Below are 26,270 nucleotides of genomic sequence, written 5' to 3'. Positions count from 1 at the left end.
GGTTGAATTCCATCTGCCACTTCTTTGCCCAGCTCTGCATCCTGTCAATGTCCCATTGCAACCTACAACAGCCCTCCACACTATCCGCAACTCCACCAACCTTCGTGTCATCGGCAAACTTACTAACCTACCCTTCCACTTCCTCATCCAAGTCATTTATAAAGATCACAAAGAGCAGAGGTCCCAGAACAGATCCCTTTGGAACACCACTGTTCACTGAGCTCCAGGCTGAATACTTTCCATCTACTACCACCCTCTGTTATCTATTGGACAGCCAGTTTTGTATCCAGACAGCCAAATTTCCCTGGATCCCATGCCTCCTTATTTTCTGAATGAGCCCTCAACAGAGGGCCGTTGAGGCTGGATAATGAAGTATATTTAAGGTTGAGATAAAGAGATTTTTAATTGATAAGGGAATCAAGGGTTTTGGGGAAAAGGCAGGGAAGTGGAATTGAAGATTATCAGATCAACCATGATCTCATCGAAAGGCAGAGCGGACGTAATGGGCTGAATGGCCTACTTCTGCTCCTTCTATGATCTTACAGATGCAAACAGATGGTCTCTTGACTCGCCCCGCAGTTCTCTGAGTGCCAGAAGCCACGGGCATTTCTTCCTTAGATCACCATGGTACTGTCTGAGTGAAGTGCTTACCAGATTGTGTACCCTCACTTTCTGTGATGATGGTTCCCACTGAGTGTCAGTTTCTTGCTGTTGACGAGTCCAGGAGACCTCCACAGTGTCATCCTCAGAGGTTAAGGAGGATTTCCATGGCCTACTTTTTCTGCATTCCACTTGCGGAATATACAGGACAAACGAAAGAGGAAGTGTCTTAGCCTGTGATTAGAAGTGTTGCGCAATGATTGAGAGAGAGAGAAAGCAAGAGAGAGAAACAGAGTGAGAGAGAGGCGGGTTAAAGGAATAATGTCCGGACAATGCAGAGTGGTTCATACTCGTTTGGCAGGACATAGATGTCTTGGCATATTTGCAAGAGCTGTGTTGATCTTCTGAGAGGGCCAGGGTTCTCTTGTAGTGAGGAGGACATGGTCATTGGTCACCCCTGCACTTGTATGGGCTCTTTTTGCCCTAATTTGGGCTGTTTTCTCCTGTAATGAGAAGAAAGGGGGAAATGGGTGAGATGATAGAAGGTGGCATTGTTGTTAGTAGTGGTGCATGTGTGGGAGAGGTGTGGAGATGTATTGAGGGACTGAGGAGACATTGGGAGATGATGTGATGAGTTCAGTTTAGAAGCTTCTTTAGCCACTGGGATAAAAAGTACAAAACACTTGACACAATCCATTCTGTTGTAAAACACAAATGTATGTGTGTGCCAGATCATTTCACTGGATCCTCGACTTCATTTCAGTGCACGATTAGCCCTGGCCAGAGTAGCTGTTTGACATTGCAATAACTGCACAGAGGCTGGTATCCTGTCACCAAGCCACCCTTTATTTACTTTTGCACAGTACACAGCCAGCTTGGAGTCAGTCCTCTGAATTGAGGAGATTCTAAATCCCCTGTTAATATTGGTCAGCCAGGTCCTCCTGATTGGCCCAGGTTAACAACCCCAGTCAAGGATCACATAGTCAACAGGGTCCACCTGGTTCCAATCACTACACATATCTACAATGTTCAGCGACCTCACTTACTCTGGGGCCCGCTTGTGGCACAGAAATAAGAATCCCTACTCCTGGACTGAGAGGCCTGGATCAAGTCCCACTTGCTCCAGAGATGTATAATGTCATCTCTGAATAGGTTGGTTAAGAAAATAGGTTAAATTAAAAAAAAACCCTGACTCACTCTGGGATTTCTCTGTTCATTCTTTCAGAGCCTCTTTTCTTGACCAACTGAGACAAAAGAAAGTTCTCAAAAGTGTGAGGCTTGTTGAACGGGTGAAAAATCATAGAATCATAGAATTCTGCAGTGCAGAAGAAGGCCATTTGATTCATCATGTCTGTACTGACTCCAGAAGGAGTTACCCCAGCTAGTCCCATTTTCCAGCCCTACCTTCATAGCCCTCTAAATTTATCACTTTCAAATATATATCCAGCTTTCTTTTAAAACCTCCTACAGAATCTGCCTCCACCACTCTCCTCGGCAGCACATTCCAAATCCTAAACAACTCTCTGAGTAAAGAAGTTTCTCCTCATCTCGCTGCTAGCTCTCTTGCTGACAGTCTTAAGGTTGTGACTCCTAGTTACTGACATACCAACTGTTGGAAACAGAATATGCTTGGTTGCCCTATCAAAATTCTTCATAATTTTGAGCACCTCAATAAGGTCCAAGGCGAATAAGCCCAATTTCCGTAATCTTTCCTTGTATCTAAAATCCCTCATTCCTGGTATAATTCTAGTAAATCTTGTTTGCAGTCTCTTGAGGGTTGTAACAACTTACCTTAAATAAGGTGTCCAGAACTGAACACAATGCTCCAAATGTGATCTGACCAATGATTTGCAACAGTTTAGCATCACTTTGTTGTATTTCTGTGCTATGCCTTGATTTAAAAACCGAAAAGATCCTATAAGCCTTAACAACTATTTCAACTTGTGTGGCCACCTTCGTGGAATTATGCATGTGAACCCTGAAATCCTTAAAAAATCTGAAATATTTACCTGTTCATAGAATCCCCAAGTGCAGAAATATAAGAACATAAGAAATAGGAGCAGGAGTAGGCCATCTGACCCATTGAGCCTGCTTTGCCATTCAGTAAGATTTATGGCTGATCTTTTTTTGGACTCAACTCCACTTACCTGCCCACTCGCCATAACCCTTAATCCCCTTCCTGTTCAAAAATCTACCTTTGCCTTAAAAACATTCAATGAGGAAGCCTCAACTGCTTCACTGGGCAGGGAATTCCACAGGTTCACAACCCTTTGGGTGAAGAAGCTCCTCCTTTACTCAGTCCTAAATCCACTCCTCCTAATTTTTTGGCTATGCTTCCCAGTTTTAGTTTCACCTGCCAGAAGCCAATTTGGCCCATTGGGTCTTAACCAACTCTCTGAAGAGCATCCCACCCAGATCTGCTCTATCTCCAGAGGGTTTCAGTGTAAAAAAAGCTGTCTATCTGGTATTTAACTTGCCTCTTGAGTGTCCCATAATGTCCAAACTAACCTCTCTGCACCCTCTTCCTTTTTATTATAAATTCATGCATGGGATGCGGGCGTCACAGTCTGGGCCAGCAGTTATTGCCCATTCCTAATTGCCCAGAGGGTAGTTAAGAGTCAAGCACATTGCTGTGAGCATGGAGCCATATGGGTGAGGACGGCAGATTTCCTTCCCTGAAGTTCATTGGTGAAGAAGGGTTTTTGCAACAAATGACAGTACTTGCAAGTTTGCCATTAGACTAGCTCACTGGTTTTATCCCAGATTTTTAGTGAATTCAAATTTACCGTCTGTTATGGCAGCATCCGTGGAGAGAAAGCAGGTCCAGTGACCCTTCTTTAGAACTGTTCCTGAAACGTTAACTCTGCTTCCTCTCCACAGCTGCTGCAGACCTGCTGAGATTTTCTGATTTTGTTCCCAATTTCCAGTATCTGCAGTTCTTTTGCTTTTTTTTCACATCTGTCATGGTGGATTTCGAACCCAGGTCCCAGAACATAAGCCTGTAGGTTTGGTTTACTACGATGCCACTACCAGCCCCTGTTACAGCCCTGTCTCCCCCTCTTCTGTTTCATCTTCCCTCTCCCTCTTTCTCCAGAGCTGAGTCCTACCTGCTTGATAATGCTAATATGAAGCACTTGAGGGCGTTTCAGTTTGCCAGGAGCACAACAGGTTTTTGTGGTTGTCTTCCCTCTTGTTGGCCTCTCCCTCCCTTGTAATGTTTTCTGTTGCATGTTAACAAAAATTGAGGCCAGTTTACCTTAGAATGCTCTATGGGCCCAGTTGAAATGTGAAGAGGACACTATGAACTGGTGTGAAGTTTCTGGGGCATGGCTGGGAGTCAGCAGCCTAGGTATCTATGACTTGATACCTTGTGACAGTGTTGTGTGCCCTCCTACCGATTTCTGTGATTGGTTGTCAGGTACCATCAAGGGCTGTTTGTTCACTTAATTAAGGGGTGGATCTGCACTGCAAACTCTTTTGTCTTGTTTGTGTTGATTTTAGGCTGTACTATGTAATTAATAGTCTTTGCTGACACAGAGCAAAGTGTACAATGACAAGGTAAAACACAGGCCTGATAGCCCTGGTTCGGAGAACAGCAGAGTCAGCGTGTTTAAAAAAAACACTGTAGAAAGTCTCCAATTACATAATGCTCAGGCATCTCATACACAATGCATTACTGTGATTTTATTAAGTACAACCATTGCTGCTTTGTAGAATGAGAAGTCACACCCTGGACGCTCTATTTAAAAAGGATACTTTGGGACTGTGTCCAAGAGGGTGTGTGTGAGAGAGAGAGACCTTGGTTTATCAGTGTGCAGGGAAAAGAGTGATCTAGAGTTTGAATTTCTTTTTAAAATAGTTCAGGAGCTGTGCATGTTGCTGGCTGGGCAAACATTTATTATCTAATCTGTATTTTTGAAACAGTGTGTTCCTTTGACCAGTCATTCTCTGCTTGACTCAGAAACTCGAAGTTATTATGGTGCCGGAGGAGGCCATTTGGCCCATTGTGCCTGCACTGGCTTTATTATCTGGTCGGCAGTTATTATCTGGTGCTACTCTCTGGAACATTGAGGCCACTGTCCTCCACTCATTCTGCAGACTGGGTGAAGTCCAGACTTTTTAATGGCTGTTGTTTTAAGCTGGAGATGTATATGTCCTGGAAATTTGTTTATGAGTGAATATAGGGTGGACTGACTTAGGTGTCTGCAGGGGGTCAAGTGTTTGTGCAGAGTGCGCAAGGCGTTTATATAAACGTGGCCCTCTGATATTAACTCAGAGAGTTATTCTTCTGTGAAGGGAGACATATTCCATGGAAAGAGGAGGCCATGATTGATGTCAGTTGATGACCAAGATCGTTCAGCGTACTCTCTCATATAAATTCTGCACTTTTCTGTCTCTACATAAGCCTGTTTGTGGTGGGAGCTGTCAATATGTCGCTGAACAATATAGCATCTATTTAGCTCCCCCGGATGGCGTCTTGGGAAATAGCACTAGTTGACAACCGAGCCGAGAAAATGTTCACAATCGGTACAACCATGCATTACGTTTGAAATTTAGACACCATTGTTAATTAAATAAACATGGTGACCAATTCATGCATAGCAAATTGGCAACAAAAAGCTATGTGGTAAGTGACTGAATAAGCCGTTTGTGCTGGTATGTTTGAGTGTATACATTGGCCACAGTCTTGGACAAATTTTGTTTCTATTTGTTTATGGGATGTGGCTGCTGACTGGACCAACATTTATGCCCATCCCTAATTGTTCCTTGAAGGTAGTGGTGAGCTGCGTGCATGAACCGCTGCCATCCGTTTCGTGTAGTGACATGCACTACACTGTTAGGGAGGTGTTTCCGGGATTTTTGATCCAGTGACACAGAAGGAACAGTGATATATTTCCAAGTCAGGATGGTAATAGCAAATGGACTGGATTACCTGCAATTGAACCTTTCCCATGATTGTGTAGTTTAATATCAGATGCAAAAGACTTCACCTCAGACACTGCAGCATTTGAGATAGGTTCATAAAATCATGAGGGGCATGGATAGGGTGAATAGCCAAGGTCTTTTTCCTAAGGTGGGGAAGTCCAAAACTAGAGGGCATAGGTTTAAAGTGAGAGGGAAAAAATTTAAAAAGGACTTGAGGGGTAACTTTTTCACACACAGCTGCTGCGTGTATGAAATGAGCTTCCAGAGAAAGTGATGGAGGCGGGCACAATTACAACTTTTAAAAGTTATCTAGATGGGTATATGAATAGAAGGGGTTTATAAAGATATGGGCCGAATGCTGACATATGGGACTGTGTCAGGTTGGGATGTCTGTTTGGCATGGATGAGTTGGACCGAAGGGTCTGTTTTCATGCTGCATGACTCTATGACTATAACAATGCAGCACTCCATCAGTACTAACCCTCCAACAGTGCAGCATTCCCTCAGTGCTGACCCTTCGACAGTTCAGCACTGACCCTCTGACAGTGCAGCATTCCCTCAGCACTGACCCTCTGACAGTGTGGCACTCCTTCAGTACTGACCCTGTGACAGTGCAGCACTCCTTCTCAGTGCTGACCCTATGACATTGCAGCACTCCTCCTCAGTGCTGATCCTCTGACTGTGCAGCATTCCTTCCATTATGCACTCAGGTGTCCACCTGGATGCTGTGCTCAAGTCCCTGAGTGATATTGGAACACAGACTTCCTGACTCAGCTACAAGTATCTTGATTGCCCTTTACTGAATTGATCTATGGATTAGCTTAATTTCTGTCAACAACAACAGTACTTACATTTGTCGGCATTTCTCACAATCTAGGAAATGTATTTGAATAGGAGAGTTGAGTGCTCCTTCCACCTTGTCGCAAGTTAGTAGGATGTCACTGTGATTCTATCATAACTGAACTCAACATGTTTTGTTTGCCAGGGAATCGTGGGAAATCTATCGAGTGGGAAGTCTGCTCTTGTTCACCGGTATTTGACTGGAACCTATGTGCAGGAGGAGTCCCCTGAAGGTACGTTATCTCTCTTGTATTACCCAGACCAGCTATTGTTGGATGCTGTGTAACAGTTGCACCTGTGACTTTCTTCCTATTTGCTGTGCACTATGATAAAGGCATTGATTGGTTACAGTAAGACCTGGAACCTCAGTATTTAATGTGGAGATAATGCTCCAACTGAAGTTGGAGAGTGAACTGTTCCTATATCTCTAGGCCAACTACTCCACTGGTCACAGCATATATTTAACTGATTTACTGATCACTTCTGGAGTCTTGGTATCCATCATTGAAGGCAGTATTTGCTGACATTCATCACAGAGCATGTATAGGAGAAGGGAAATCGGCTCGGTTATGCAGCCTGTGTACCTTGATACTGGAAAGGTTGGGAACCACGGACCTGCAGGCCAATTTTGTGCAGTCACACACTCACACGATCAGTGTTGAGGGAGCACTGTTGTGCCAGAGGGACAGTACTAAAGGCTCATCACACTGTTGGAGGATTTGTACTGAAGGAATGGGCACTGTCAGAGGGCTAATACTGAGTTTGCACCGTGCTGTTGCAAGGTCATTAAGGAGGCATGAAGCACTGAGATTTCTCATTTACAACAGAGATTAAATTTTTAAAAAATTGTCTCAGTAGATTGTGGATCTTTGGGACTCTGTCCTTGCAAAAGTGGTGGAAGCAGAACCTTTGAACATTCTTATGGCAGGAGTAGATAGACTCTTCTTAGTGAGATAAGGGTTATCAAGATAGGCAGGAATGTGGATTTGAGGTTACCATCTGAGGATGTTGCACTTAAATGCATGCATGATACGAAATGAGGTAAATGAGCTTGTAACGCAGATTGAAATTGGCAGGTATGGTGTTGCAGGCATCAGAGACATGGCTGCAAGGGAATCACACTGGGGACGAAATATCAAAGGATACGCACCCTATTGAAAGGACAGGTAGATGGGCAGGGGGCAGGGTTGCCTTGTTAGTAAGAAATGAAATTAAATTCATAGCAAGAAGTGAAATAGAGTTGGAAGGTGTAGAACCTATGTGGCTAGAGTTGAGGAACCATAAAGGGAAAAAGACCCTGATGGGACCAGTATACAGGCCTCCTAACAGTAGTCAGATGTGGGGCAGAAAATAAATCAGGAAATAGAAAAGGCATGTAAAAAGAGCATTATTACAATAATCATACAATGAGCTTCAGGTGGACTAGGAAAATCAGGTTGGTAGCAGAGCTCAAAAAAGGGAATTCACGGAATGTCTACAAGGTGGTTTTTTTGGAGCAGATTGTGGTAGAGTTCACTGCGGAACATACAATTCTGGATTTAGTGATGTGTAATGAGGCAGCCTTGATTGGAGAGCTGAAAGTGAAGGAACACCTAGGGGGACAGTGACCATAATATGATAGAATTCACCCTGCAGTTTGGGAGGGAGAAGATTGAAGCGGATCTAATGATATTACAATTCAGTAATGGTAACTAGAGAGACATGAGGGAGGAGTCTTTACATGCCCTCCATCCTTATGAGATGAAATGCCATTAAAAAAATGTTTAATCACAAAACATGTGATACAAAACAAAACACAAGACTTATATCCATTCATCCTTCCTCCCGCTTTGTATAACCTTGTATAATCTTAGCATTTCTTCAACCTTTAAGTTATTCCGTCATTTTACACTCATGACAAGGCATCTGCAATTAGACTTCATTTTCTAGTAGAGTGAAATACCTTTATATTGAATTATTTAAAACTCAAAATGGAATTCTTTTCAGATGGATTTTTGTTTCAAAATCCATCCGAATAGAATTCCATTTTGACTTGCAAACTTTTCAATGAATGTCAGTGCATTTTAATCAGTGTAAATTAATGTTTCCTATTAAAACGTCAAAAATGACTTCAAAGTGTTGAAGAGGCAACAGTAATCTCAAAATCTCTTTTCCTGCTGTAGAGTACTTCTTCTGATACTGGTTTCGTTTCTTAGGGAAGTATTCCACTGGCTTCTCTACTCCCGACTCCTCATCCTGTAACAAGACTGCACCTAACCCCATCTTCAGTATCGATCGCCATCCAATCAATCTGGAAAAATCAGGGACAGCTAATGCTCCTACACTCTTGTTACAGGACAATGACCTTCTGTACCTCAATTATAGGTGTTTTCCTAGCTTTGCCAACAACCTTTGCTTTGAAGGTTCTCTTAAGACTATCACAGGCAACTCTGCCACCCAAAGAAAATCCTTTACTGTTACCTGAGCTATTTCTTAAATTCAGTGCAGAACCTGGCACTTTCCTTTGCCTGTGTTATTTAGCAATTACATGCCCAAAACCTTAATGCCCCTGTATCAAAATTAAGCTCTGAAATTTGTCATGCCTCACTTGAGTTGTCCGTTGGATATCAAGCTTCACTATACCCGGAGTCATCGCAAAAGTTAAATATTGTAACCAAATTATCCAAAATTTTTCAATATACCCATCATTCAGACCCAGGAATGTGTCAGGCTGTGTAGATCTTTCCATAGAGCATAGCTGTCTATGCAGACTATTCGCAGGAGTGTGAGGGCTGTGCTAGAGTTGGTTTGTGAAGGCTCTTTCTGCGAGTAGGTTGGTCTGTGCAGAGTTTTCCCAGGAATGGGTTGGTGGGGTGCACATATTCTCAGGAGTGGGTTGGTCTGTGCAGAGTATCCCTGGACCATGGTGGTCTGTATAGTTATTCTTGGGAGAGAGTCGGTCTGTATAGATTGATTGATTGATTTATCGTTGTTACGTACTGATAAATAGTGAAAAGTGTTGTTTTATATTCTACACAGGCAGATTGTACCATACAAAGTGCATCAGGGTAGCAGAACAGCACGCAGAATACAGTGTTACAGCCACAGAGAAGGTGCGGAGAGAGAGATCAGAATTGATGTTTGAGAGATCTTTTCAAAAGTATGATAACAGCGGGAAGAATCTGCTTTTGAAACTGTTCATTCATGTATTCAAACTTTTATATCTTGTGCCCAACAGAAGAAGTTAGAAGAGAGTATAACCTGGTCGGAGGGATCTTTGATTAAGTTGGCTGCTTTCCTGAGGCAGCAGGAAGTATAGGTGGAGTCAATGGATGGAAGTCTGGTTTACTAGGTGGACTGGGCTGTGTTCAGGACCCTCTGTAATTTCTTGCGGTCTTGGGAAGAGCAGTTGCCATGCCACCATATGACCATAAGACATAAGAGCTGAAGTTAGGCCATTCGGCCCATTGAGTCTGCTCCACCGTTCAATCATGGTTGATGAGTTTCTCAACCCCATTCTCCTACTTTCTCCCCATAACCTTTGATCCCCTTGACAATCAAGAACCTATTTATCTCTGACTTAAACATACTCAATGACCTGATCTCCACAGCCCTCTGTGGCAATGAATTCCATAGATTCACCACTCTCTGGCTGAAGACATTTCTCCCCATCTCTGTTTTAAAGGGTGTTACATTCACTCCAAGGCTTGGCCATGCCCTTGGGTCCTAGTCTTTCCTGCTAATGGAAACATCTTCCCAACATCCACTCTGTCCAGGCCATTCAGTATTTTGTAAGTTTCAATTAGATCCCCCCTCAAACTTCTAAACTCCATCGATTTTAGACCCAGAGTCCTCAAACATTCCTCATATGTTAAGCTTTTCATTCCTGGAATCATTCTCATGAACCTCCTCTGTACCACCTCTAGGGTCGGTACATCCTTCCTGAGGAATGGGGCCCAAAATTGCTCTCAACATTCTAAATGTAATCTGACCAGAGCCTTATAAAGCCGCAGAAATACATCCCAACTTTTATATTCTAGTCCACTCAAAATAAATACTAACATGGTAGTTAGGAAGGCAAATACAAACCTAACCTGCAAATTTGCCTTAAGAGAATCTTGGATTAGGACTCCCAAGTCCCTTTACACTTCAGATTTATGAATTTTCTCCCCATTTAAAAAATAGTCTATACCTCTATTCTTCCTACCAATGTGAATGACCTCACACTTTCCCACGTTGTATTCCATCTGCCACTTCTTTGCCCACTCTCCTAACCTGTCTAAATTCTTCTGTAGCCTCCCTGCATCTTTAATGCTACCTATCCCTCTATCTTTCTTTGTATCATCTGCAAAACTTAATCAGAATGCCCTCAGTTCCTTCATCTAGATCATTAATGTACAAAGTGAAAAGTTATGGTCCCAGCACTGACCCTTGCGGAACACCACTAGTCACCGGCTACCTGAGAAAGACCCTTTTATCCCCACTCTCTGCTTTCTGCCAGACAGCCAATCTGCTATCCATGCTAGCACCTTGCCTCTAACACCATGGGCCCTTATCTTATTCAGCAGCCTCCTGTGCAGCACCTTGTCAAAGGCCTTCTTGAAGTCCAGGTAGATAAAATCCATTGGCTGTCCTTGGTCTAACCTGCTTGTTACCTCCTGAAAGAATTCTAGCAGATTTGTCAGGCAAAACCTCCCTTTGATGAAACGTTTTTACCATGCACTTCCAAGTATTTGCTGTGCAAATACAAAGCCATGCTGTGATGTATCTGGATAGAATGCTTTCTATGATGCATCTGTAAAATTTGGTCAGAGTCCTTGTGGACATGCCAAATTTCCATAGCCTCCTGAGAAAATAGAGACGATGATGGTCTGTGCAGAATATTCCCGGGAGCATGTCGGTCTGTGTCGAGATTTTCCAAGAACCAATCGGTATTTGTAGAGTATTTCATAGGGTCTACATGTGACTCTAGACTCACAACATTGTGGCTGAGGGTGAACTGAGCAAGAAATTCCATTCAAGACCAGTTTGAGGTGGGCAACAAATGCTGGCTCATGCCAGCAATGCCCACAACCCATGAAAGAATAAAAGGCCTGAAGTGGGATTTGAACTATCAGAGAAATGAGTGCTAGCCACTGAGCCACAGCCTTGAGAGTGTTTTTTTATATTACAGGTGGCCGTTTTAAGAAGGAGATTGTGGTTGATGGTCAGAGCTACCTCCTGCTTATCCGAGATGAGGGAGGACCTCCGGAGGTACAGGTAAGCAATGACACTCCAGCACAATGTGACTCAGTGTTTCCAGTCACAACCAGTTGTATGCTCACTAACTTCTCCCAGATCAGCACTAAGAGAGAGGTGAGCTGTTCAGTATTGGACCCTGGCTTCTATTTTGGAAGAGCAGGAAAGTCGATGTTTTGGGTCTTCAGAGGAGCAGGAAAGTCAACATTTCAGATCATAGAATATAGAACATAGAATTCACTAGCTTCAAAATCTCCCCATCCCGGGCCTCATCCCATGTCCAGCCCTCCCTCTCATCTCCACCCCTTTGACCTGTCACAACCTGTCCATCTTGCCTCTACCTATCTGCTCCACCCTTCCCATTGACCAGTCTCTACAACCCTCTACCTACATCAACCTATCACCATCCTACCTACCTTCTCCCAGCCTCACCCCCTCCCTCTATTTATTTCTGAGCTTCCTTCTACCTTCCCCCTCCCCATTTCTGAAGAAGGGTCCCGACCTGAAACATTCAGTTTCCTGCTCCTCTGATGCAGCCTGGCCTGCTGGTGTTCCTCCAGCTCCACACAGGCAGGAAGTATAGTTGTGGGAATGCCACAGGACAAGTAATCCAGAGACCTAATTGATGCGCTGGGGACCTAGGTTCAAATCACTTCATTGTGGATGGTGAAATTTGAATTCAAATTTAAAAATAAATCTGGAATTAAAAGTTTTTTTAATGAGACTGTGTAACCATTGTCAATTGTCGTAAAGGAAGGAAATCTACCATCCTTACTTGGCTGGGCTTAATTGTGACTCCAGACCCACAAGAATGTGGTTGACTCTGAACTGCCCTCTGAAATGGCTTGATAAGGTATTCAGTTGTATCAAACCGCTACAAAGTCTCAAAAAAGAAATGAAACTGGACAGACCAGCTGGAATCGACCTAGGCACTGGAATTGACAACTTCAAACACAATCCTCTCAGCCCTGCGAAGTCTTCTTTACTAGTATCTGGGAGCCAGTACCAAAGCTGTCTCACGGATGAGTTAAACAAGAGTCTGGCATAGTGATGATTATGGAATCATACCTTACGGACAATGCCCCAGGCACCACTATCACCACCCCTGGGTATGTCCAGCAGGACAGACCCAGCAGATGTTTCAGAATAGTGAATTCCAGTCATGAGGGACTTAGTTTGGGGGTCCTCAAAATTGTCTTTGGATCCCAAGAGGTCTCATGGCATCAGGTCAAACACAGACAGAGAAATTTCCTGTTGATTATTGTGTACCACTGTCCCTTAGCTAATAGACCCTTGCTTCTGTAATATATCTGAGAAGTTATTTGTGCAATTTTCTGTGAAGATGAGTAGATGAAGTTTTGTTTGGATGATTGAAGAGAAGCAAAATAAAATTAAGGATATAATTTTTATATGGGTGCCTGACCAGAGAGGACTTTGCTCAAAATTTCCCCTCTGGTCAGGATCTAATGAGAATTATATCCTTAATTTTATTTTTCTGATAGTGCAGCACTCCACCCTAAATGCCTTCCGTGGTAATTTTCAGATTGAGAAAATCGTTAAAAAGGCATGTGGGTCCTGGATTTTATAAATTGAACCATAGAGTACAAAATCAAGGAAGTTATAATAAACCTTATAGCATAATTGGCTGTTTGACAGAAGATAGTGAGCCATGACAAAAGATGTTTTTCAAGCTGGAGGAAGGTTTGTAGTGGAGTTCCATTAGGGTTATTGTTAGGAACCTTGCTTCTCCTGCTCTATATTTTATTATCTAGATCTTAGTATACAGGGAATTATTTCAAAATTTGTGGATGATTCAAAATATGGACACAGTGTGATCTGTGGGGAGGATAGTGTAGAATTTCAAAAGGATATAGGCAAATGTTTGGAATAGGCAGGCATATCACAAGTGAAGTTCAATGTGGAGAAATGTGAGGTGATTCATTTTTGTAGGAAGAAGATGAACGTGGATAACTAGGGATGGGTAATAAATGTTGGCCCACGCAGTGAAGCCAACATCCCATGAACTATAAAAAATGACAACCTAAAAATACAGGGTACAAATCTAGAGAAGGTGCAGAAGCAGAAGAACCTGAGTGTATGTTTGTCATTAAAGGTAGAAGAACAGTTTGAGAGTGATGTTAATAAAGTAAACAGGATCCTAGGCATAGAGTGCAAGAGTGAGGAAGCAGTGTTGAAATTGTATAAGACAGTAGCTTGGCTTCAGCTCCACAGGTTTCCACACCTGTCAAGACCCTAAAAATCTTTAATGTTTCAATAATGTCTCCTTGCATTCTTTTAAACTTCAACTAGTATGAACCCAAACTACTGAACATGTCCTCATAATAAAATCTCTCCATACCCAGGATCAACCCACCGAACCTTCTCTGGACTGCCTCCAATACCAGTATATCTTTCCTTTGATAAGGGACCTACACTGTTCACAGAATTCTAGCTGTGTTCTGACTGGTGCCTTGCATAGTTTTGGCAAGACCTCCCTAATTTTATACTCCATTCTTCTTTAAATAAAGACCACATTCCATTTGCCTTCCCTATTACCCTGCTGAACTAGGATGCTAGCTTTTTAATTCATATGTGAGGACTCACAAATCTCTCTGTTCCATAGCATTCTGAAATCTTTCCCCTCTTACATTATATTCAACTTCTCTGTTCTTCCTGCCAAAGTGCATAACCTCTCATTTTCCCAAATTATGTTTCATCTGCCAAGTTTTGACTCACTCATTTAACCTGCCTGCATCCTTCTGTAGACTTTTTGTGTCATCCTCACCACTTGGCTTCCCACCTATTTCTGTGCCATCACAAATTTGACTGCATTCACTTTCCTCATCCAAGTCAATGTGGGCCCAGTACTGATCCCTGTGACACTCCACAAGTTACAGGTCACCACCCTGAGAAACCTCCCTTTATCCCAACTCTCCGTCTTCTGTTACATAGGAACATAGGAATTAGGAGCGGGAGAAGGCAATTCAGCCCGCCAATCCGCCCCACCATTTAACATTATCATAGCTGATCTTAAATTAGTCGCAACTCTATGCTCCTGCCTGATCCCCATAGTTCTTTAGCTGCTTTTCATCAGAAACATATCTGTATCTTTCTTGAATCTATTGATTGTTTCTGCCTCCACTGCACTCTGGATGGTAAGTTCCACAGATTCACAACCCTCAGAGTAGTTTCTCCTCATCTCGGTTTTCAACCTACCTCCTCTCACTCTGTATCTATGACCTTTTTTTCATGACTGTCCCACAAGGGGAAACATCTGTTCAATATCCACCTTATCAGTCCCCTTTGGCATTTTATATACCTCAATCAAATTCCCCCTCATTTTACTGAATTCCAGCGAGTATAAGCCCAAACTGTTCAGCTGCTCCTTATATGGCAGCCCCTTCATTCAACCTGGTGAACCTCCTCAAGTAAGGAGACGAAAACTGGACACAATACTCCAGGTGTGATCTCACTAATGCCTTACATAATTGTAACAACACTTCTTTACTTCTATAATCTAGGCTTTTTGCAATAAATGCTGGGATTCCATTTGCCTTTCTTATTATATGCTGCACCTGCAAACCCACTGTCTGCGATTCATACATAAGATGCCCAGATCCCTCTGCACGGATGCAGTTTGAATCTGCAACTCATTTAAATAATAATTTGTCCTTTTACTTTTCTGGCCAAAATGGATAATCTCACATTTATCGGCATAGAACTCATAGATTCAGAGTCATACAGAATGGAAACAGACCTTTCAGCCCAACCAGTCCACGCTGAACACAATCCCAAACTAAACTAATCCCACCTGCTTCCTCCTGGCCCATATCCCTCCAAACCTCTCCTATTCTTGAACTTATCTAAGTGCCTTTTAAATGCTGTAACTTTGCCTGTATCCACCACTTCCTCAGGAAGTTCATTCCACTCACGAACCAACCTCTGTGTAAACAATTTACACCCGTTCTTTTTTAAATCTCTCTCCTCTCACCTTAAAAATATGCCCCCTAGGCTTGAAATTCCCCTATCCTAGGGAAAAGGCACCTACCGCTAACCCTATCTATATCCTTCATGATTTGATGAACCTCTATGAGGTCATCTCTCAACCTCCTACACTCCAGTGAAAAAAAGTCCAAGCCTATCCAGCCTTTCTTTATAACTCAAGCCTTACATACCTGGCAACGTCCTGGTAAATCTCTTCCCCTCTCTAGCTTAGTAATATTGTTCCTGTAACAGGGCAACCAGAACTGGACACAGTTCTGGGTGCTGACAAAGAGTTTCGGCCCGAAACATTGACTTCCCTGCTCTTCAGATGCTGAATGACCTGCTGTGCTTTTCCAGCTCCACATTTATTGACTCTAGCTTCCAGCATTAGCAGTGCTTACTGTCTCCAACAGAACTGGTCATAGTTCTCCAGAAGAGGCCTCACCAATGTCCTGTATAACCTCAACATGACTTCTCAACTCCTATACTCAAAGGTAAAGGGATCTTGATTAAATGGGTCAATGGGCTGAAAAATGGCAGATAGAGTTCCATCTGGATGAATGTGATATATTGTATTTTGGTACAACAAACAGGGGTAGGACTTATACAATTAATGGTAGGGCCTTGGGCAGTGTTGTAGCACAGAGGGACCTAGAGGTTCAGATACATAATTCTTTGAAGTTTCCCTCACACACAAGGTGGTTAAAAAGGCATTTAGCATGCTTGCCTTCATTGCTCAGTCCTTTGAATGTAGGAGTTTGAGATTAAGTTTGGCATGGACTGGTTGGACCAAAGGGTCTGTTTCCATGTTGTATGACTCTATGACTGAGGAATGAAGGCAAGTGTGTTAAATGCCTTTTTGACCACCTTGTCTACATGTGCTGCAAACTTCAAAGAATTATGTACCTGAACCCTTAGGTCCCTCTGTTCTACAACACTACCCTAATGCTGGATTCTGGCCTATTCTCCTAGCCGATCAATATCTGGTTAATTCGCTTCCAGTAAGATGGTGGTGGAGTAGGGCTTTTGAGCCCAGGGCTCGTCACTCCGTCCACTTTCCTTTGTGTTTCTTTTTTTTTCCTCTCTACTCTTGTACTTTTTCCTTTTATTTTATTTACCTTTTGGTGAAGAGCTTGGTCATGTGGATGACATTGGCGACGGCGAGTGGGCCCAGCAATAAGGACTCATGGCAGCGATGTTGGAGACCTGTTTGGGTTCCTGACAGCTTCTGCGTTGTCGATGTAGTACTAGCACCGACTCATGGCTGCAGCGGCGGAGGTGGATTTGGGCCCAGTATGACACCCAGCGGCATCAGCAGCAGCTGCATAGGCAAAATGTGCCCAAAGCAGACTTGTGGCAGGGGAGTTGAGTTTGGGCTGGTGCAGTACTGGGTGCTATCGGTGGTATCTGCATTGGTGAGGTACAGCAAGGAATCATAAGAGGTCAGGACATCAGTGGAGGCAAGGTGGTGCGGAAGAACTTCCATTCAAGTGGTGGCACACGGCAAAGGGGACCAATACTTGGCCACCAGGCCCATGGCGATGCTCTTAACAAGAAGAACTGTAAAGTTGGACACTTTTTCACTATTTCTTCATTTTTCTGCCTTAATATTCTATGTTTTGGTTTTTTTTTTCTGTGTTTTCAGGTGACGCTGGGGAGTATGCTTTCCACTGTTTTTGTAACAAGATACATGTGACAATAAATAAATTGAATCAAATGAAATATCTCTTTATCTCCTCATCACAGCCAACTTTCCCACCCATTTTAGTATCATCTGTGAATTTTGCTGTGTTACTCTCTGTCTCTGCTTGCAAATCATTTATATAGATTGTAAATAGTTGAGGTACGAGAACTGAACCCTGCGGCACCCCACTAGTTACAGTTTGCCATCCAGAGAAGGACCCATTTATGCTGACCCTCTGCTTTCTGTCAGTCAGCCAATGCTCTATCCAAACCAATACTGTACTCTTAACTCCCTGGGCCCTAACCTTCTGAATTAGTATTTTATGAAACACCTTGTGAAACACCTTCTGGAAGTCTAGATATATCATGTACACCAGATTCCCATTAAAGTGGAGGTAATGACCCAGTGTTATTATCGCTAAGCTGTTAATCCAGAGACCCAAGTAATGTTCTGGAGACCCAGGTTTGAATGCAGCCACAGCAGATGGTGAAATTTGAATTCAATAAATATTTGGAATTAAGAGTCTAGTAATGACCATGAATGCATTGTTGATTGTTGGAAAAATCCATTTGGTTCACTAATGTCCCTTAGGGAAGGAAACTGCCATCCTTATCTGGTCTGGCCTACATGTGACTCCAGCAATGTGGTTGACTCTTAAACTGCCTGCTGGGCAGTTAGGGATAGGCAATAAATGCTGGCCCAGCCAGTGATGCCCTCATCCCATGAATGAGTAGAAAAGAACTTAAAGACCTCCAGCAAGTATATAAAACACAACTTGCCTTTCGTGCAACCATGCTGACACTGGTGAATTGAACTTTGTTTTTTCAAGTGTTCATTTATCTCCCCCTGAATGATTGACCCCAGCAATTTCCCCTCTTCAGAGGTCAACTAACTGGTCTATCGTTTTCCACTTTTTGTCTATCTCCTTTTTTGAATAAGGGTGTCACTTCAGCATGTTTCCAATCGACTGGTACCTTTCCAGAATGCACAGAATTTTGGAATATCATATCGAAGGCATCCACTATGTCTGCTGTCACTTCCTTTAACACACTAAGTTGCAGGCCATCAGGCCCCAGGGACTTAACTGCCTTTAATTTCATTTGTTTACTTAATATCTTCTCTCCAGTTATAATAATTTCACCAGTTCCTCTATAGTAACTGTAGTTTTTGGGAAGAAATTATTCTCTTCCACTGTGAAAACGGAGACAAAATATTGGTTTAGTGCCTCTGACATTTCTGAGATTCCCATTATTACCTTGCCATTTTCGACCTCTAAAAGGCCAACATTTGCTTTCAGAGATAACCAGGTGCAGAGCTGGATGAACACAGCAGGCCAAGCAGCATCAGAGGAGCAGGAAGGCTGACGTTTCGGGCCCAGACCCTTCTTCAGAAATGGGGGAGGGGAAGGGTGTTCTGAAATAAATAGGGAGAGATGGGGAGGCGGATAGAAGATGGATAGAGGAGAAGATCGGTGGAGAGGAGACAGACAGGTTAAAGAGGCGGGGATGGAGCCAGTAGAGGTGAGTGTAGGTGGGGAGGAAGGGAGGAGATACGTCAGTCCAGGGAGGACGGACAGGTCAAGGGGGCGGGATGAGGTTAGTAGGTAGGAGAGGGGGGGGGGGCTTGAGGTGGGAGGAGGGGATAGGTGGGAGGAAGGACAGGTTAGGGAGGCGGGGATGAGCTGGACTGGTTTTGGGATGCGGTAGCGGGAGGGGAGATTTTGAAGCTTGTGAAGTCCACATTGATACCATTGGGCTGCAGGGTTCCCAAGCGGAATATGAGTTGCTGTTCCTGCAACCTTCGGGTAGCATCGTTGTGGCACTGCAGGAGGCCCAGGATGGACATGTCGTCTGAGGAGTGGGAGGGGGAGTTGAAATGGTTCACGACTGGGAGGTGCAGTTGTTTATTGCGAACCGAGCGTAGGTATTCTGCAAAGCGGTCCCCAAGCCTCTGCTTGGTTTCCCCAATGTAGAGGAGGCCACAACGGGAACAGCGGATGCAGTATGCCACATTAGCAGATGTGCAGGTGAACATTTGCTTGATGTGGAAAGTCTTCTTGGGCCTAGGATGGGGGTGAGGAGGGAGGTGTAGGTGCAGGTGTAGCACTTCCTGTGGTGGCAGGGAAAAGTGCCGGGTGTGGTGGGGCTGGAGGGGAGTGTGGAGCGGACAAGGGAGTCCCGGAGAGAGTGGTCCCTCCAGAAAGCAGATAAGGGTGGGGAGGGAAACATGTCTTTGGTGGTGGGGTCGGATTGCAGATGGCAGAAGTGTCGGAGGATGATGCGTTGGATCCGGAGGTTGGTGGGGTGGTACGTGAGGATGAGGGGGATTCTGTTTTGGTTGTTATTGCGGTGAGGGGGTGTGAGGGATGGGTTGCGGGAAATGCAGGAGACACGGTCGAGGGCGTTCTCGACCACTGAGGGGGGGATGTTGCGGTCCTTGAAAAATGAGGACATCTGAGATGTATGAGAGTGGAATGCCTCATCCTGGGAGCAGATGCGGTGGAGGCGAAGGAATTGGGAATAGGGGATGACGTTTTTGCAGGCAGGTGGGTGGGAGGAGGTGTATTCTAGGTAGCTGTGGGAGTCGGTGGGCTTGAAATGGATATCGATTTCTAGGTGGTTGCCAGAGATGGAGAGATAGAGGTATTGGAGATGGTCCAGATGAACTTAAGGTTGGGGTGGAAGGTGTTAGTGAAGTGGATGAACTGTTCGAGCTCCTCGTGGGAGCACGAGGCAGCGCCGATACAGTCATCAGTGTAACGGAGAAAGAGGTGGGGTTTAGGGCCAGTGTAGGTATGGAAGAGGGATTGTTCCACGTAACCTACGAAGAGGCAGGCATAGCTTGGGCCCATGCGGGTACCCATGGCCACCCCCTTTGTCTGTAGGAAGTGGGAGGAATTGAAAGAGAAGTTGTTGAGGGTGAGGACGAGTTCCCCCCCTCAGTGGTCGAGAACACCCTCGACCGTGTCTCCCGCATTTCCCGCAACTCATCCCTCACACCTCCTCCCTGGAATAACAACCAAAACAGAATTCCCCTCGTCCTCACGTACCACCCCACCAACCTCCGGATCCAACGCATCATCCTCCGACACTTCCGCCATCTGCAATCCGACCCCACCACCAAAGACATTTTTCCTTCCCCACCCTTATCTGCTTTCCGGAGGGACCACTCTCTCCGGGACTCCCTTGTCCGCTCCACATTCCCCTCCAGCCGTGCTACACCTGCCCCTACACCTCCCCCCTCACCCCCATCCCAGGCCCCAAGAAGACTTTCCACATCAAGCAGATGTTCACCTGCACATCTGCTAATGTGGCATACTGCATCCGCTGTTCCCGTTGTGGCCTCCTCTACATTGGGGAAACCAAGCGGAGGCTCGGGGACCGCTTTGCAGAACACCTACGGTCAGTTCGCACTAAATAATTGCACCTCCCAGTCGTGAACAATTTCAACTCTCCCTCTCATTCCTTAGACGACATGTCCATCCTGGGCCTCCTGCAGTGCCACAACGATGCTACCCGAAGGTTGCAGGAACAGCAACTCATATTCCGCTTGGGAACCCTGCAGCCCAATGGTATCAATGTGGACTTCACAAGCTTCAAAATCTCCCCTCCCCCTACCGCATCCCAAAACCAGCCCAACTCGTCCCTGCCTCCCTAACCTGTCCTTCCTCCCACCTATCCCCTCCTCCCACCCCAAGCCTCATCCCCATCTACCTACTAACCTCATCCCGCTCCCTTGACCTGTCCGTCCTCCCTGGACTGACGTATCTCCTCCCTACCTCCCCACCTACACTCACCTCTACTGGCTCCATCCCCGCCTCTTTGACCTGTCTGTCTCCTCTCCACCTATCTTCTCCTCTGTCCATCTTCTATCTGCCTCCCCCTCTCTCCTTATTTATTTCAGAACCCCCTTCCCCTCCCCCATTTCTGAAGAAGGGTCTAAGCCCGAAACGTCAGCCTTCCTGCTCCTCTGATGCTGCTTGGCCTGCTGTGTTCATCCACCTCTACACCTTGTTATCTCAGATTCTCCAGCATCTGCAGTTCCTGCTTTCTCTGAAACATTTGCTTTCAGTTCTTTTTCACATACTTATAGAAGCTTTTGGTATCAGTGCTTATACTTCCTCCTACTTTCCTTTCCTCGTTCATCTTAGCTCTTTTGATTTTGCTTTTAGTTACTTTTTGCTAATGTCTAAAGTTCTCACAACCCTCCAGAATGCCATTAAGTTTTGCAGTAATATATGCCCGAGTTTCGCCTTTATCATGAATCATAGAATCCCTTCAGCAGACCGTTTGGCCCATTGAGGCAACGCCGACCCTCGAAAGAAAAACCCACCAGACCCAACCCCCTGCCCTTTTCCCACGGCTAATCCACCTAGCATGCACATTTTGGGGCACTAGTTTAGCATGGTCAATCTATCTAACCCGCACATCTTTGGACTGTGGGAGGGAACTGGAGTACTCGGAGGAAACCCAGGCAGATGCAGGAAGTATGTGCAAATTTCACACAGACAGTTACCCAAAGCTGGAATTGAACCTGGATCCCTGATGCTGTGAGGCAACAGTGCTATCCACTGAACCTGTATGTTATCCTTGACTTCCTTGTTAAGTCATGGATGATTTTTCACCTTTGTCCAGTTCCTATTCCTCTCAGGAATATACTTTAATTGAGAGGTATTTAATATCTCCCTAAACATTTGTCACTGTTCTTCAACTGACCTGGCCTTTAATATTTTTACACTGTCCAATTGGGCCAACTCCTTCCTCAGGCCTGTGTAAGCTAGCTTGGTGAGTAGCTACGTGAAGGATATGGGGAGCAAGTGGGAAGATGGACCTGAAGAATGTGGGGAGAAGGTGAGTTGCTTGTGTGATGAAGAGAAATGGTATTTTTCTATTGGATGCATCCATTCATTCAGTTTGTTTGTGTTCTCTGCAGTTTGCAACCTGGGTGGATGCTGTGGTCTTTGTCTTCAGTCTTGAAGATGAAATCAGCTTTCAGACAGTTTACAATTATTACATGCGACTCTCCAGTTACCGTAATACAGCTGAGATTCCGATGGTACTTGTAGGGACACAAGGTACGTGAAATACGCTTTGCTACTACACAATGAGTAGAGAAAGTGAGAGGGCACAATTAAAATAAAGTGACATCAGCATAAAGGAAAGAGCAGATTGATGAATGGCTGGCGAGAGTGTAAGTCTTCAGTTTGTTTATTTAATTTATTTGACAGTCTAATAAAAGAATGTTGTGGCAGGGCAGTTCAGACCTGTAGAATACAATAATGGTAGGTGACTAATAGTTGGAGGAACAGAAGGCAGATGTGATTGTAGAGTGGTTTATTGCCTTCCTGATGCTGGAGTCGAGGATTTCATTGAGCAGCTGCATAACTTTCTGGAGGGGGAAGTATGAACATCTGGTAGTTGATAGCAGCACCATAGGCAGAAAGAGGGTTGAGGACCTATAGGCAGAGTGATTAGTAAGGGATTCAAAGGTTATGGGGAGAAGGCAGGGGAATGGGGTGAAAAAATGAGCCATGATCGAATGGTGAAGCAGACTTGATGGACCGAATGGTTTAATTCTGTGCTATATCTTATGGTCTTAGGTCAGAGGAAATTAGTAAGCAAGACCTCTTATGTGTTGAATGCTCCAAGTGCCATGCATTCTAAATAAACAAATAAGTTGATAAAGCTGACGAATGTGTAGCCCAGGAGGGAAGGCTTAAATGCCTGGGAAATTTGGACCGATTCTGGGGGACTCGGACAAGCTGCACATGGGGCAGTTTGTTAGTGCTGTTGGGGATGGCTTAAACTAACTTGGCAGAGGCTGGTCATCAAGATGCAAAGAAGGAAGAAACGTAGTGCACAAATGATTGGGAGATCTAGAAAGAGTAAGGTATCAGATGGTGCCAGAGAAAGAGGAAATATAATAAGGTATACACTAGAAAAGGAAAATACTTTAGATACTGGAAATCTGAAATAGAGTCAAAATTCTGGAAATGCTAAGGAGATCTGACCAGGATTAATGTTAACACGCTAACATAATGTTAACAGATTAAATTTGTTTCTCCTTCCACAGGTGCTGCAATATGTGCTGAATATTTACTACATTATCTGTTTTTTATTAAATGTCTAATCTAGGTTTACAGTGTAGTACATAAATGCACAAAGTGTGACAAGACGTTTAGTGAGCTGTAGGCTAATGGGAAATAGCCACGTGATAATATGAAGATGTAGTTATAATGGAGACCTGATTCAAAAATAGGGCAGGATTGGACACTAAACATTACTGTTTTTAAGAAGGTCAAGAAAGATAAGGAAGGAAAGAAGGGAAGAGGTAGCAGTATTAATGGCAGACCACAGCTAGTGTGTACCACAAGTATTGGTATTAGATCCAGCTGTTCAGAATATATGTTAATGATTAAGATGAGTGAACTAAATTTAATATCTGAAAATTTGAGGATGACACAAAGCTGGGTGGAAGGGTGAGCTGTGAATAGGATGCAGAGAATACGTAGAGTGATTTGGACAGGCTGAGTGAGTGGGCACATGCATGACACATGCTGTATAATGTTGATAAATGTGAGGTGTTCCACTTTAGTAGTGAAAACAGGAGGGCAGATTATTATCTGAATAACTGTAACTTGAGAGAGATGAATGTTCAACGAGACATGGGTGTCCCCATGCACCGGTCACTCAAAATAAGCACATAGATGCAGCGAGCAGTACAGAAGGTAATTTGTATGTTGGCCTTCATAGCAAGAGGATTTGACTCCAGGAACAGCGGTGTCTTGCTGCAAATATACAGGGCATTGGTGAGGCCATACCTGGAACATTGTGTGTTTTTTTAAATCCCTACAGTATGGTAACAGGCCATTTGGCCCAACGGGTTTACACTGACCCTCTGAACAGCATCCTACCCAGACCCATCCCCATCTCTCTACCTATCCCTGTAACCCAGCATTCCCGTGGATCACACACCTAGCCTGCACTATGGGCAATTTAGCATGGCCAATACACCTAACTTGCACATCTTTGGACTGAGGTAGGAAACTGGAGCACCTGGAGGAAACCCAGGCAGACACAGGGAAAATATGCAAACTCCACACAGACAGTCTCCCAAGGGTGGAATTGAACCTGGCACTGTGAGACAGCAGTGCTAACCAGTAAGCCATCGTGCCACCTGTGCAGTTTTGATCTCCTTATCTGAGGAAGGATGTTCTTGCAATAGAGGGAGTGCAGTGAAGGTTTATCAAATTGATTCCTGGGATCGTAGAACTGACACAGGGATAGAGATTGAGTTGATTAGGATTGTATTCACTGGAGTTAAGAATGAGTGGGGGAATCTCATAGAAACCTGTAAAATTCTAACAGGACGAGATAGGCTAGATACAGGAAGGATGTTCCCAATGGTCAGGGAGTCCAGAAACAGGGGCCATATTTAAGGATAAGGGGTAAACCTTGGAGGACTGAGATAAGGAGAAATTATTATACCTAGAGAATGGTGATCCTGTGGAATTCACTACCACATAAATTGGTTAAGGCCAAAACATTGTGTTTTCAAGAAGGAGGTAGATATAGCTCTGTGACTAAACAGTTCAAGGTAAATGAAGAGAGGGGGCGATTGAAGTATTGAGCTCGATGATCACCCATGATCATATTAAATGGTGGAGCAGACTCGAGGCGTTGAATGGCCTACTCCTACTTCTACCTCCTATGTTGCTGTGTTTCTGTGTATTTAAGGAGCTACTTCTGTGATGGAAAGGATGTTGTGAGATGTCAGTGACAGAATATTAAACCCAAGAAATAGTAGAGGTACCAATACACCATTGGATGTGTTCTATATGTTATCAATTAGTAAGAAAGATATAGAATAACAACTGTGCAAGGAAATTATAGAGAAAAGTGAATATGCTTGAGTGGAGTTAATGGTGAACTTTAATTATTCTAATATCAGGAGAATAATATTGTAAAGGGTAGAGAGGGTAAGATGTTCACATATGAAATTGGGAGATTTTCAAGATGTTTCTGGCCCAAAGAACAAAGAGGCATTGCTGGTTCTGTTAACTGAGGTGGGCTCATGCCAAGTAGAAGAATGTTTAGAGAATACTGTGCATAGAGTCATAAAATTTAGGTTAGATATAGAAATGAAGGAGCAGTTTAAAAGATCAGACTTGGAGGAGGGCTGTTTTTAGTGGAGTGAACTTACTTCAAGTAAATTACGTTGAGCGATTGGCAGGCAAAACTGTGACTGAACAACTGGCTGCCTTTAACCCGGAATGGTTTGTGTGCAAATGAGCTACATTATCATAAGGGGTAAGTGTAGGACAAACAAATCCTGGAGTTCTCTGGATTCTGAAAGCGAGTAACATGAAGTCAAAAGGAGTGCAGGTGACAGATGTCAGGTGGATAGTACAAATGGGAATTAGGCTCAACAGAGAAGTGAAAAGAAATGAGAAAGAGGGAGAGTATGAGAAGAGACAGGAGCAAGTTTGACAGCATAGTTGAAGATTATTAACGAAAAGAGACAATGAAAGAATGGGTATGAAATTGTCTGAGTGAAGGGAAACAGAGAGTCGTGGTGAATAGTTATTTTTCAGATGATAGAGATTTTTTATTGAGCCTCCTCAAGGATCAGCTCTAAGCTTTTTACTCACTTGTGGGATGTGGGCGTCATTCTCAGCATTTATTGTCCATCTCTAGTTGCCTTTGTGAAGGTGGTAGTGAGCTGTCTTCTTGAACTGCTGCGGTCCATGTGCTGTAGGTAGACCCACAATGCCCTAAGAGAGGGAATTCCAGGATTTGACCCAGTGACAGTGAAGGAACTAACTAGGGGGCACTTTCAGCTTGGTAACCTGTAACTAAAGGAAAGTCACAGGGATCGGGGCTGGACCCACAATTATTAACCAAGTATAGTAATGACTTTGATAAGGAGAGTGAATATACTATAGAGATAGTAGGATCTGCAGATGCTGGAGAATCTGAGATCACAAGGTGTAGAGCTGGATGAACACAGCAGGCCAAGC

The 26,270-nt window shown here is 44.1% G+C and overlaps 1 protein-coding gene across 2 annotated transcripts in view; it reads left to right on the top strand.

The window, feature by feature from the left end:
- Nucleotides 1–26,270, top strand: part of LOC109919584 (arf-GAP with GTPase, ANK repeat and PH domain-containing protein 3-like) — a 531,088-nt gene that overhangs the window by 278,259 nt on the left and 226,559 nt on the right. For both annotated transcript variants that reach the window (XM_048596313.1, XM_048596312.1), the window contains exons 3-5: nucleotides 6,512–6,599; nucleotides 11,519–11,604; nucleotides 22,184–22,325. In XM_048596313.1, the coding sequence (XP_048452270.1) occupies nucleotides 6,512–6,599; nucleotides 11,519–11,604; nucleotides 22,184–22,325 (316 nt within the window). The remainder of the gene's footprint in view (nucleotides 1–6,511; nucleotides 6,600–11,518; nucleotides 11,605–22,183; nucleotides 22,326–26,270) is intronic.

Source organism: Rhincodon typus, chromosome 4 (genome assembly GCF_021869965.1).
Source record: "Rhincodon typus isolate 14 chromosome 4, sRhiTyp1.1, whole genome shotgun sequence".
Lineage (NCBI taxonomy): Eukaryota > Metazoa > Chordata > Chondrichthyes > Orectolobiformes > Rhincodontidae > Rhincodon > Rhincodon typus.
This window is presented reverse-complemented; position numbering and strand designations above follow the sequence as displayed.